Source organism: Saccopteryx bilineata, chromosome 6, assembly GCF_036850765.1.
Source record: "Saccopteryx bilineata isolate mSacBil1 chromosome 6, mSacBil1_pri_phased_curated, whole genome shotgun sequence".
In the NCBI taxonomy this organism is placed as follows: Eukaryota; Metazoa; Chordata; class Mammalia; order Chiroptera; family Emballonuridae; genus Saccopteryx; species Saccopteryx bilineata.
In genome coordinates this window covers 130,892,557-130,906,625 of record NC_089495.1, presented here as the reverse complement: position 1 = coordinate 130,906,625, position 14,069 = coordinate 130,892,557, and the positions used below count along the sequence as shown (strand labels likewise).

Sequence of the window (14,069 nt, the reverse complement as noted above, 5' to 3'; positions counted from 1 at the left end):
GGGAAGAGAGAGACAGAGAGAAAGGAGAGGGGGAGGGGTGGAGAAGCAGATGGGCGCTTCTCCTGTGTGCCCTGGCCAGGAATCGAACCCAGGACTCCTGCACGCCAGGCCGACGCTCTACCACTGAGCCAACCGGCCAGGGCCAAATTTAGATTTTCTAAATTCTATTAAGTTTTACTGCAAAATGCCATTTATTAAACACTGGACACATAGGGGTGGCTCTTTCTCAACACGTAGTTTGTATGTAAGGCACTAAAACTTAAAGGCTTGACTTGTAGGCAGAGACGACGAACTCAACGGTGAAAGCCCATTGTCCAGTGTTCAAAAAGATATTTAAATTCAACGCTTTCAAGAATCTGTCCAGGGAGGCTTCTGGGAAGGTGCTAATTGCCGTGAGGAATCAGTGGTCATTTAGCAGGGTCTGATGACATCAGTCTGACTCATGCGAAGATATAAAACTAGCATGAGGTCATTTTAAGCTAATCAGATGGGCAGCTGAGAAAGGTCCCACTCACTGTTTATTACCTCAACCGGCAACAAAGGGACTGGACTCAGTTAGTGGAAACCCTGGGTTTAATGAATCCAACTCAATCAGGAGGGTCGGTGTAATTATGTCATTAAAAGCCATACTCCCGGACTCTGTCTGCTCCCATTGGCCCTAAGACCACTTTCCCAAAGGTGATGTGATTCTGTGGTCATTAAAAAAGGGCTTCCTGCTTTCAACAGTCGAGTTTTTCTTAGGGTGGTAGCCGATGAGCGTTGTCTGGGTGACCAGGAGTTTGTTCTGGGTCACTGGGAATGTTTGTTAGCGGTCTGCAAAAACTGTTGGTAATGCCCACCAGCTTCTCTTCCAATGGCAGATGGCTAATCGGCCGGTGGATGTGACCATACTAAGAAAAAGAAGGCTAGTTTTATTGAATGACGTTTGGGAACTGGTCTGGTCTTAATGGTGGGTTCAGGTCAGACGTCCACAATTTATTACAATTCAGGGGAGGGGCCAATAAAGAAGTTTGGAGGGCTGTGGGGGAGGGGAGGACCAAAGGATGGGCATTTTTTTTTCTTCTACTATCTGACGGGTGGGGTCAGGCGCAGCTCTTCAGAGAAGTGACTCTTTCAGCCATTTGTAAGATGGATTGACATAGAGGTGAGAGCCAAAAGGCCATAGAAGTAATGAGAATCCCAGACAAATGAAAACAATTACTGTGTCAGGGCCCGAAGATCAGAAGTAGATAAAAGAGATTTTTCCACAGAGTATGAAGGGGACCACCATTTAACCACACCCCAAAACATGCCCCTCTGGGATTGTGATAATTTGAGGCTGGCTAATTTTAAGAACAGGCAGACCTGGGGAAAAGCTCTGAAAATCCAAGTATGTTCATCTTTGTAAAGGATACTGGCATTGGTCAGGAGATCTCCATCTGCCGGGGGTAGGGGGGCTTCCCTTCACTGGACCAGACCTGCCCTCACGATCACTGGAAGAGGCGAGGTCTGAAATCTGCATGTCACCCTGCCCCTTGTTTTCTGTGCTTTTCCTGGTCCCCTCTCCTAAGTGATCCTCCACACCCAGCCTCATCTTTGATCTTTAGCCAATAGGTGGTACTCAAGGTGGCCACCTCCACTATTTTGGTGAATGACTCAGTGTTCCTGGGTCTTTCCCTCCATGTACAGGAGGTGTACATGTTATTTTAAAACCTCAATTTGATTTTCTCCAGATAATCTGTGTCATGTTCATTGGATGATCCATCCAGCCAGAAGAAGGGTAGAGGATAATTTTTCCTCTCTGGTCCCCTGCCCGATAACGGTGTCAGGAGCACTGAACCACACACATGGGACAATCCTAACTGGGGTGCATGCACTGTTTGTGCGGACCCCGCCCCGTGAAGCTGGTCCTGGCTGCAAGACCCCAGTGTTACCTGTGGTGCTGGGGCCCCCGTGCACTGGGGAGAGCAGGTAGCCCGTGTTTGTAAGCTCTGTAGCACAGTTCACAAGCGCCAGGAACCTCTTGGAATCAAAATGAAACTCCAAGAGAAAGAAAATCTTGTTTCTCCCTTTTGGACTCCCTTCCATGTGACATGGTGACTTACAGCCTAATGTGGTCCCCAAAGGCTCCCTCGACAATTTAGAAATGGAGAAGAGCAAGTACCTTCATAAGGGGGGCGTCTTGGTCACAGCGCCAGTGGCCTTGTGCCTCTCTGCCACTCTCAGGAAGTAGACTATCAGTGCTGGTAGTCTTTGAGTTGTGGTCATGAAAAGCTCAAAATTCCCAGTATGGGATCATTTTGTGACTGTGCTTTGACATCCCTGAGGTGTGTGCTAGCCAGTATGTGTGCATTTGCATGTGCGCGCGCGCGCACACACACACACACACACACACACACAACCCTACTCTAAAACCTAAAACCTCCCTCTGCAACCCACACGGCTTCCTGTTCAGGCACCTCAGGCAGTGTTTCCATTAGACACTAGGAGGCGGTGTTGTCTGGTTTTATCTCGGTTCTGCTTGTCAAAGAACTTGGAACCCCTATTGTCCAGAGGTGAAGAAATGCTCCTAATTGGTGCTTTGCAGCGGTTTAAATAATATCAGCTTGCCTGACCAGGTGGTGGCGCAGTGGATAGAGTGTCGGACTGGGATACAGAGGACCCAAGTTCGAGACCTCAAGCTTGCCAGCTTGAGCGCAGGCTCATCTGGTTTGAGCAAAAAGCCCACCAGCTTGAACCCAAGGTCACTGGTTCCAGAAAGGGGTCACTCCGTCTGCTGAAGGCCCGCGGTCAAGGCACATATGAGAAAGCAATCAATGAACAACTAAGGTGTTGCAACGCGCAACGAAAAACTAATGATTGATGCTTCTCATCTCTCTCTGTTCCTGTCTGTCTGTCCCTGTCTATCCCTCTCTCTGACTCACTGTCTCTGTAAAAAATAAATAAATAAAAAATTTTAAAATAATATCAGCTTTAGGAGGGTGCCCACCAAGGAAAAAGGCAAAGGTAGTTCGTACTGCAGGGTTCCATGATTCACTCGGTTTTGTAATCCACTCAATCTAAAACCACAGGGTCAGATTCTGGTTTCTAGGTAGCCTGAGATTCCGGTGACTTGACTAACTGTCCAGGAACTGAAGGAGCCCTTAGATTTTTTTCCAGGTAAACGTGCAGTTCAGTGAACCCAAGCGAGGCACTGGCTTTGATGAGAGGGGAAGTTTATACTTGATTTACGTGGCCTGTGGCTTAATAGATTTCCTTGGTTGGGAAAACAAAGTAGACGTGACACAGGGGAACCTAGGAATTCATAGTCTAGCTGCCAAGGCTGTTCACCGGTTCACTGGAGCCTCAGGCAGGTCTGTGAGCGACTGCACCCCTTCCCCAGGGGTCTCAGATCCTAGCACCCACGTCTGGGGAAAGCCAGCGGGGGCAGGGAGGGGGGAGAGGTGTATGGTGTTTCCCATCTTACAGCACATCAAAGGGGGTAATGCGTGTTACACAAGTAAGGATGCATGACTGGGTATTTAAGGAAGTAATATGAACTGTGTGTCTATGTGCCCGCAGGGTTTCCAGGTGAGGTCGGTTGAGATCCCTTTCCGACTGTCATAACCCAGCTCCACAAAAAGGTGTCACCCAAGAGAGGCAGAGGCCAGCGGGGGTGTTACCAGGCGCAGACGGAAGTCCACAACCCTGCCTTGATTTAATTTTTTCCCTAATGCTTTTCTCTGTGTATCTTTCATTCCCCTTTTCATTTCAAATCAGCACAGTGGCAGATATCATCCACACCTATTGTCCCCATCCTGAGGTGGCTATCAACCCCTGGGGAAGAGAAATGGGATCAACTCTGGGGGAAATACTACCCGGGCTGTGTTTATCCTAGGGGTTGTAATTGCCCCTGTCAGGAGACGATAAAACTCTACTTCCCTTTCTGCCCTGAGAAAACAGCGATGGACTCTCATCCCTCGCACACCTCTGAGAATGTCCCTGTTCAGACAAGATCGGGCGCGTTCAGGGTGGTATGGCCGTAGATGGATGTCCCCATTCAGAACAAGGCTCGGCTCTGGATGAGAAGGAAATCCAAGCAGAATGCTCCCATTAACAGATGTCTCATTGGATCCGTCCAAGGGCCAAGGTCCTTAGTCAGCTGAGCTCATACCCCTCCCCCCCAGGCACCACAGCCTGCTGACTGCCAAGGCTGTCTAGCCTCCTTAGTGGTACCCACTTTGACTCATGGCTCCAGCCCAGGCTTGGACTGATGGACACTGCTCATAAAAATGAGGGGAATCAGGGAACGTGCAGATACCCCAGTACTTTTAGCCTTTGGTCTAGTGCATATTCACCAATGAAATAAAAGTTGTTTTTGCATCTCATCTGCATAACTGAACAACTTTCTGTGACTTGTTGTTTGCTTTTCTGATGTTCTTGTTTAATAAAAAATCAAGTGCTTCTTTTATCGCTTCATATTCATTTTGAAATATCCCATAATTTTTGTGAGCAGATTTAGGGTTGACTTCCTGACCACCTTTGTCACAAGGCCACCTGCCTTGCTTACACCTTCAGCCTGGTGCTTCCTTACACCCCTGGAGTGACGTTATGTTCTGTTCAAGCCCCGGTCATTGAGAAGGTACAAGACAAGTTCTGTCCTGCCTGATGACACACGTGATAGCGCTTTCTGCTTTGCCTAAAGAGAAATCTGCTTCAGGGGTCAAATAATACGTAAATGCAGAAAACAGGATTGCCTTTTAGAAAGAATACCTACCTGCTCAGCCTCATTTGGGAGACGTTCCCTTTCACCTCCACTGTTCAGGTGAATGATGCAGTTTGCAACCAACTTTATGTAAGTGAAGCAGAAAGTGGAATTAAAAGAGAAAGATACAAACATGTATCAGGGAACTCAAGGATCATGTTACCGATCCCAAACCACAGAATAGGATCTAAGCAAGATGAAATTATTAGACCCACAAAGTACTGTCTCTCTGCTATTTTCCCTCTACATTCCTCACTTACTCTTCTATTCCTCTGAATATTCGGTTTTTCCTGTGTCAACTGTGGCCACCTCCCCTAGCCCCTAAATTTGTGGTTTAGGGTCCAGCCATACACAGGGACTGAGTGAGTTTTACAGATGCTAATTCCAAAGTTCCTGCTTTGGTCAGACTTTCTCTTCTGGTATGATTAGTCTGAAGCAAGGGGTGAAGTCAGGTAATACAAACATGATTGCTAAAAATTCAACTCTAGGAATTATGGGAGCAGTTTCAGAGAAGGGGATATGGCTCTACTTAGCTCAGCATTCACTACAAGTGAGAAAAGTGCTCTGTGATAGAATGTTAACTGTGGCCCTGGCCGGATAGCTCGGTTGGTTAAGATCATCCTGGAATGCAGAGTTTGCCAGTTCAACCCCATCAGGGCACATACAGGAATAGATTAATGTTCCTGTCTCTAAAATCAATAAAATAAACATAGCCTGACCAGGCAGTGGCACAGTGGACAGAGCGTTGAACTGGGACATAGAGGACCCAGGTTTGAAACCCCAAGGTTGCCAGCTTGAGCGCGGGCTCATCTGGTTTGAGCAAGGCTCACCAGCTTGAGCCCAAGGATGCTGGCTTGAGCAAGGGGTTACTTGGTCTGTTGTAGCCCCCTGGTCAAGGCACACACGAGAAAGCAATCAATAAACAACTAAGGTGCCGCAACGAAGAATTGATGCTTCTCATCTTCCTTCTTGTCTGTCCCTGTCTCTGTCACAAAAAAAAACACCCATTACAAAAAATGTTAGGCGTGGACCTGGAGTGCTTTCTTCCAGGCTTCTCAAAACAGAATACACTCCCAACCGTCGGAAATTTATATATTGATATATCAATTATTCTTAAAACTTGTATCACCCCCTATATGCTCTTAAGACAGTCAAGGACAAGAATGGTAATCAGTCCTCTTCATATTCCTCCCTATGCCTTCATCTTAATCCTGATTCAGGTAAACTAGGTACAGACTTAGATTGATCAGTGCAGGATAATTATACAGGCTGGTCTAGCATCCCTTCCTCCCGCTGAACTAGCAGGAAGCTGCTTTAGGAGTACCTAACACAGCGGTTCTCAACCTGTGGGTATTTTCCGATGGCTTTAGGCGACCCCTGTGTTTTGGTCGTTTGATCCCCGCCGGGGTCGCGACCCACAGGTTGAGAACCGCTGACCTAACAGGTCCCAGCTCAGGTCAAACTAAAATTCAGAGTGAGGGGGATGGTCCTCAGAGAAATTCCTCCAGATGCCTGCACCTCCAGATCCTCTTGGCACCAAGTGCTATGAACACACAGGCCTTCGTCCACAGGGCTGAGGGATACCATGGATGCCTAGGGAAGATGGTGAAACAGGGGTCATGAGCAAGGATGGCAGGCCCATGTCCCCAGCCACCGACTGAGGGGTAAGACCCCACAGTGGAAGAAATGTGTCCTCAAGACTGAGGGTTATGTGGTCCCGAGAACCAGTTGATACTGCAACGCAAAATGGGTGGAGGTTCACCCTCCATGGTTGGCACATCTGGGCCTCCAAGGACTCAGTGCGGCCACATGCAGAGGACAGATGCACTCAAACTGTATGCTCTACAAGGGCACCAGTAGCCAAGGCCAGGCCCTGATCTCTCCATGAGAATGCTGGGCAGAATCTGAGTGAATGTACTTCTGAGGACATGACCGAACTCTGGTGGATCCCAGAAACGCATTGAGGAAGTGGGGGTGGGGGCACAGAAGAGGCGCATCCTATGTAAGGTATTCACTGTTACATCTGTTAAACCAGAGTGGGGCCTGAAATTTCTGGCACTGAATTGAAAAAAAAAAATCATAGCCCAATCTGTGGTGATGCAGTGGATAAAATGTCAACCTAGAATGCTGAGGTCGCTAGTTTGAAACCCTGGGCTTACCCAGTCAAGGCACATGTGGGAATTGATGCTTCCTCCCCCACCCCACTCCCTAAAAAGACATAAAACCTTTAAAAATAAAAAATAAAACTAGCCCTGGCCGGTTTGCTCAGTGGTAGAGCGTCGGCCTGGTGTACGGAAGTCCCAGGTTCGATTCCTGGCCAGGGCACACAGGAGAAGCGCCCATCTGCTTCTCCACCCCTCCCCCTCTCCTTCCTCTCTGTCTCTCTCTTCCCCTCCTGCAGCCGAGGCTCCATTGGAGCAAAGATGGCCCGGACACTGGGGATGGCTCTGTGGCCTCTGCCTCAGGCGCTAGAGTGGCTCTGGTCACAACAGAGTGACGCCCCGGATGGGCAGAGCATTGCCCCCTGGTGGGCATGCCAGGTGGATCCCGGGTCGGGCACATGCGGGAGTCTGACTGACTGCCTCCCCGTTTCCAGCTTCAGAAAAACAACAACAAAAAATTAGTAAACATATTGTGATGTCACATTGACCCCATTTTAAATATCAAAGGTGATAAACTACACTAAATTACCAGTTTAAACAGCATCTTTTTACCCATAAACTCCTCAATTTTGCACACATACATCTTTTTTAATAGGCTTTATTTTTCAAACCATTTTACATTTACAGAAAATTTACGTAAAGAGTTCCCATGTACCTGGCACCGATTTCACCAATAATGAACATCTTATACTGGTGTATTTGCTATACTTACTAAGCCAATATTAATACATTATTAACTAAAGTCTATATTCACACTTCAGTTGCAACTACATAAACACCTACAAACTCAAGTATACTAGAAAACACATTAGAGTAATTGCCTATGCAGTTACGAGACAGGAAGTAATGCAGCTAAAAGGGAATCAACAAATAAGTGAAACGAGTTTTGCAGGAGCAGTTGGTTACAAAATGGAAAGTACAATAACTCTGAGGGACATAAAAAAAGGAAAAGGCTGAGTGAGAATGAGTTCAGGGTAAGGGACTGTCACATTCATTTAGCTGTTGTTCAAGCCTCAAAGGAAAAGGGAATGGAATTTAGATTATGGATAATCAGCACCTTAGTGGCTAGGTCTATTCCCCATCTTATTCTTCTTTCTCATGCTGTGTTAACTCTGATTCAGTACAAAGACTCTTCGCACCACACTGCCGAGGCTCACTTCACCCACTGCTTGGCTGCCAGCCTCTTGTCTCTCTCTTCAGCAATGGTGAGACGGACGCCCTTCCCACGGGGAAGGGAGATCCACGGCTTGTTGCCTTTGCCGATCACAAAAATGTTGGAGAGCCGGGTGGCAAAGCTGTTGCCGTTGGCATCTTTCACATGGACTACGTCAAATGAACCAGGGTGCTTCTCTCTGTTGGTGATCACGCCAATTCTTCCCAGGTTAGCGCCTCCGGTCACCATACACAGGTTGCCAGTGTCGAACTTGATGAAATCAGTAATCTTGCCCGTCTCCAAATTGATCTGAATGGTGTCATTCACCTTGATGAGGGGATCCGGGTAGCGGATGGTGCGTGCGTCGTGGGTCACCAGGTGAGGGATCCCTTTGGTGCCCACAGAGGTCTTCCTCACTTTGCACAGCTTGTACTTGGCCTCCTCGGGCGTGATGCGGTGGACAGCAAAGCGGCCCTTGGAGTCGTAGACGAGACGGAAATTCTCCCCGGTCTTGTCGATGCTGATGACATCCATGAAACCCGCGGGGTAGGTGACGTCGGTGCGGACCTTGCCGTCAATCTTGATGAAGCGCTGCATGCAGACCTTCTTCACCTCGTCCCCCGTCAAGGCGTACTTGAGCCTGTTCCTCAGGAAGATGATGAGAGGGAGGCACTCACGCAGCTTGTGGGGACCAGTCGACGGCCGAGGAGCGAACACGCCTGTCAGCTTGTCCAGCATCCAGTGCTTTGGTGCCGCAACACGCTTCAGGTGCTTCTTGGGACCACGAGCCATGGCTGCGCTGGGCACGGAAAAGGGACCCTCTTCTGGCTTAAAAGTAAAAATCACAAGGGGGTCAAATAAATACACAGTGATGGAAGGAAACTAGATTTTGGGGGTAAGCACACAACAGAACATGCAGATGATGGACTGTAAAATTGTACACCTAAAACTTCTGTTATTAGCCCATCTTATGCCAATAAATTTAATTTCTAAAAAACAGCCAAGAGTCACAGAATCTAGAGTTGTGAAAGGCCTCAGATAATTGCATCTTCTGGAGGAAAATTAATGTGCTAGGAAGACCCGGGTTCTTACCAGCTGGAAAACGGTGTGATTGCTAAACCTCTCTGGGCTTCAAGTACTCACCTATAAAATAGTAGGAGAATAAAAACCTTGCAGGGGAGGCTGGGAAATCATATACACAGAACTATAAGCATAGTGTCTGAAAACAGTTGACTTTCAATAAGTGGAAACTATTATCTACTCCAAATTCCTCACTTCACGAAGAAAGGAGGCTACCATCGCATGGAAGTTAGAGGCATACTCAGAGTCAAACAGGCAGAAAGGAGCTGATTGTGGATTTTAAATATGGACATTTAAAGTATTTCTTGGGTATACACCTAGGGAGTGGAACTAGAGATATGATTAAGCATCAATTCCTAGAAGTAGGGTTGATAATGTTAAAGAGTAAATAAATATATACTTTTGTTAGCGATTGCCAAATTCCCCTCCAAAATGACTGTGTTTGTTTTTCTACAAGCAATCTATGAGAGCGCCTCCGAGTACTGATGTCTCTGGAGCATTAAAGTAAATTCAAAAGCATGTTGTCGCCTGACCTGTGGTGGCGCAGTGGATAAAGTGTTGCCCTGGAAACACTGAGGTCGCCGGTTCAAAATCCTGGGCTTGCCTGGTCAAGGCACATATAGGCGTTGATGCTTCCTGCTCCTCCTTTCTGTCTCTCTCTCTAAAATGAATAAATAAAAAAACAAAAAAGCATGTTGTGTAAGACAGCCCACACAAACAGGTGTGCACCCAATGTACTGGACTAGTTCCACTGACACTTATCTTCATCAGGAACAGGGTAAGGACCAAGCAGCTCATTTAGCAGGGCAGCTGTTCAATTGCAAAGCTTTCTTTCTAAAATACTGATTTACATTGTACAGAAGCATGTGGGACGGGATAGAAGGGTGACCTGGGTACGTGGCTTTGTACATGTGTCCTCATTATGGAGGATGTAATATAGATGTTGCCTCCTCTGCATCCACCCTCACTTCTTGAACTTCTCGCCTTATGCTGTTGTCCTTGTCACTGACTGTTATCCACTCCTCTCCACAGAGCCTAAAACCATGGAAAGAACATACTTCTATCCCTGGACCTAAGGTTTGGGCATATGGCTCAGGTCTCAGCTAACTAGTTCAGTTATCCCTGACTTTTTAATGGTTCAGGTATGGACACAGAGAACCATGAGTACCGAGGTAGAGTACAAGAATCTGACCAGAGCAAAAAGAAACTAGCTACTTGTATAATTGAGTTTCTCTATTAACTAAATTTGAAGCCGTCTTAGCTCTGGACTTCCAGCTGTCTGACCCAGTAAATTCCATTTATTATTTAAGTCAGTAAGAGCTGGGTGTTCTGTGCCTCACAGCCAAAAATATTCTAATTTATACAATGAGCAATGTCAGAATTACCTACAAGACGTATTTCATAAGCCCATGCTATTTCCTAGGCTTTTTAAAGACTAGGCAGGTGAAAAATATGTATCTTTGCACAAAGGTTTTCCATTTCAGAAAAGTGTGTTCTGATATTGATGGCCAATGCTACCAGTTTAAATTCTTACCTTTTAGAACCCTAGAATGGGCATTATTATTACTACTAGGTTTAAATTTCTAGTTATTGCCTGACCAGGGGGTGGGGCAGTGGATAGAGCATTGGACTGGGATGCGGAGGACCCAGGTTTGGAACCCCGAGGTCGCTGGCTTGAACAAGGGGTCACTCACTCTGCAATCAATGAACAACTAAGGAGCCACAATGAAGAATTGATGCTTCTCATCTTTCTCCCTGGTTGGTGTCTGTCTCTCCCTATCTGTCACTCTCTCACTAGGAAAAAAAAAAAATCTAGTTCCTCATACCATATCAAAACCAAACCTTTTTGGAGAGATAATCAGGTGCAAAGATCCTGTAGATTCATCTACTGTGACTGTGAAGAAGGCAACGGGGCAGTTTACAGGAGCAACATTGAGCTCTGTGAGTTCTCGAGTTCTCAACTTCTGAGCCTGAAGGAGAACCTTCAGCCACCCAAGGGCAATCAAAATGAGTGACAATACTACTTTGGTTCCTCCAGCTTCAAACCAGGGTCCCACTACGCCACGCAAAGGGCCCCCCAAGTTCAAGCAGAGGCAAACGCGTCAATTCAAGAGCAAGCCTCCTAAGAAAGGTGTGAAAGGGTTTGGAGATGATATTCCCGGCATGGAAGGGCTAGGGACAGATATCACGGTGATTTGCCCCTGGGAGGCATTCAGCACCTAGAATTACATGAGCTCGCTCAGTTTGGGATCATCTGAGGTACGAGGCATTCTGCCACTTTCAAAAGCACCTGCTGTCACTTTGATTACTTTTGTCCTATTGATTTTGCCCTATTCAGTCTTGGAATTCAGTCTTGTTCAGAAATGGTTTTTTTGGCTTACACAGTCATTTCCAGTAAGTTATTGCTAAGTGTTCCCTTAGTGTCCAACCCTCTCATACAGTATAGGTTAGCTCAAAGAGTAGGTGAAAATTGACTTTTGTTAGGGTGTTTTAAACTTGGCCACACTTTTACCCATCCACTGGTTAGAAGTCATCAGTATTTCTCCAACTTTTGATAATTTGTTAAGTCTCTTAAATCTATTTTGCTAGGCATTCTTTATGATTAGTAGTAGGTTTTTAAAATAACATTTATGTCACTTTTTCCCCTTTCTCATTTAATAAAAGAGATACTTACTTTGAAAAAAAAGAAAACCAAACCTTTATCAAGAAAGTTTACCAGCCCTGGCCGGTTGGCTCAGTGGTAGAGCGTCGGCCTGGCGTGCAGGAGTCCCGGGTTCGATTCCCGGCCAGGGCACACAGGAGAAGCGCCCATCTGCTTCTCCACCCCTCCCCCTCGCCTTCCTCTCTGTCTCTCTCTTCCCCTCCCGCAGCCGCAGCCGAGGCTCCACTGGAGAAAGGTTGGCCTGGGCGCTGAGGATGGCTCTGTGGCCTCTGCCTCAGGCGCTAGAATGGCTCTGATTGCGGCAGAGCGATACCCCAAGATGGGCAGAGCATCGCCCCCTGGTGGGCATGCTCGGTGGATCCCGGTTGGGTGCTTGAGGGAGTCTGACTGCCTCCCCATTTCCAACTTCAGAGAAAAAAAAAAGTTAACAAAATATTAAAAAGTGCCTGACCAGGCAGTGGCTCAGTGGATTGAGCGTTGGACTGGGATGGGGAGGACCCAGGTTTGAGACCCAAGGTTGCCAGCTTGAGTGCAGGCTCCTCTGGCTTAAGCAAAAAAAAAAAGGGGGGGCTCACCAGCTTGGACCCAAGGTCACTGGCTCGAGCAAGGGGTTACTCGGTCTGCTGAAGGCCCACAGTCTAGGCACATATGAGAAAGCAATCAATGAACAACTAGGGTGTTGCAACAAAAAACTGATGATTGATGCTTCTCATCTCTCTCTGTTCCTGTCTGTCCCTATCTATCCCTCTCTCTGACTCTCTCTCTGTCCCTGTAAAAAAGAAAACCAAAATAACAAAACAAAAAACAAAACATTAAAAAGTTTTCAGGTCAGAATGAAAGGCACATTCATCTATTCTGGCTGCACTTTGCCACCATTTTGAATGTCTTCCTGTCTTTCTAAATTGTGGTCCAAGTTCATGCTTCTCTGAGCTTTGGCTTTGTTCACTCAGAATGTTACTTATCCTATTACAGACTGTTGGTGTGTGTCAAGTGCCTGCAAGCTGACAAGTCAGCCTAACTCACAGCCATAGCTGCACCCAGAATATCCCCATCTCCTTGACCTGGTCACGGGAGCCCCACTAACCACAGGGCAATGGGGAAAGGGTAAGGTTAAACTTGCACGTGGAGTGAGTGGGTTGCATTCCAGGAGAGGCAAGTTCAGTTTAGGAACCCAAACCTTTTATAATGGGTAGCAGGCATGACATGTTTTTTCCCCCCCACTATGCAAACTACTTTAATACCTTGTACAACTAAAAAGAAGGATTTCATAGCTCAAGCCATTACCATCAATACTATCCGAACTGGGAACTGGATTAACGCGCAGGTGAATGTCGGATGAGGGAGTGTACCAGCCGATTCACCTCCCCTTCCATCCCCTACCTACATTCACATGGTGACCAGCTGTTAGCCTGGTCGCTCCTGCTGTCTCTTTTGCCCTCTTTGCAAGGGCCTTTCCCTTCTAACCACACACAGTTTTCTCCTTGAAATTAATTGTAATAAAAAGTTATCCCTTCATTATATGTACATATATATGTATATGCATGTACATATATACACATACACCTATGTATATGTGTGAATACATATGCGTTTATATGTATACATTTTAACATTTTCCTATTAGCGTCCTTATTTCTTAATGACACATAGGCGCTAGAAAGAAAGATTTTTTAAAAAAAGTTAAAAAACAAACACCACCACCCATATTCCAAGAAACCACTTAACAGGGTGCAAACGCCATTTGGACACGTGTCCCGGTCTCGGCCGCGCTCTCAGGAAGCGGCGCAGGGCCCGCCGTCCACTCCGCACGGCCTCCATCTTTGCATCCACGTACCCGTCTCTTCACCACCCAGCTTACCGATGACACGCCGCAGCGCCGGCAGTCACAGACCCTCTCCCCCTCCGGAAAGAACCAGACCAGCACGCAGCTCGGAATGGGCTTTCCATTCTTTTAACTCGAGCGTCGTTTTTCTATTTTCTAGGAAGGAACGGCGAAATCACACGCACGGCCAGCCAGAGGAGCTTTGAGCCCCAAGAACTGACGCAAAAAACACCGGCTTTCTCAATAAGCCGTGTGTGAATAAAGGATGTTAAGTACACGCTGTTAGCTTTACCTAAGATACACGAAGTGACGTTCACCAGGGGAAAAGAGGCGTCCGCGCTACCTCTCCGACGCGATGGCGGCGTCCCGCGTCCTGTGACCTCACGTCCTCCTGCGCATGCCTGTCTCCAACGCACACCCACTCCTGCGCATGCCCGCCCCTTGCGCGCCTGCCTACTCTTGTTCGT

General features: G+C 47.1%; 1 protein-coding gene and 1 pseudogene across 4 annotated transcripts; one reads left to right on the top strand and one right to left on the bottom strand.

Moving 5' to 3' along the window:
* Positions 1-7,465: 7,465 nt before the first annotated feature.
* Positions 7,466-14,024, bottom strand: LOC136308728 (small ribosomal subunit protein eS4, X isoform-like). Of its 4 annotated transcripts, none has more exons than XM_066236369.1 (4): positions 13,895-14,024; positions 9,652-9,779; positions 9,131-9,181; positions 7,466-8,866 (listed from the first exon to the last, which is right to left on the bottom strand). In XM_066236369.1, exon 4 carries the CDS (start codon positions 8,828-8,830, stop codon positions 8,039-8,041), a length of 792 nt encoding a protein of 263 aa, XP_066092466.1. In that variant the 5' UTR covers positions 8,831-8,866; positions 9,131-9,181; positions 9,652-9,779; positions 13,895-14,024; the 3' UTR covers positions 7,466-8,038. The 4 variants fall into 4 exon arrangements, with proteins under 4 accessions (XP_066092466.1, XP_066092467.1, XP_066092468.1 ...); XM_066236370.1 differs by having other exon boundaries at positions 9,652-9,775; positions 13,895-13,995; XM_066236371.1 differs by lacking the exon at positions 9,131-9,181.
* Positions 10,998-11,754, top strand: LOC136308441 (retinal cone rhodopsin-sensitive cGMP 3',5'-cyclic phosphodiesterase subunit gamma pseudogene; annotated as a pseudogene).
* Positions 14,025-14,069: the final 45 nt, after the last annotated feature.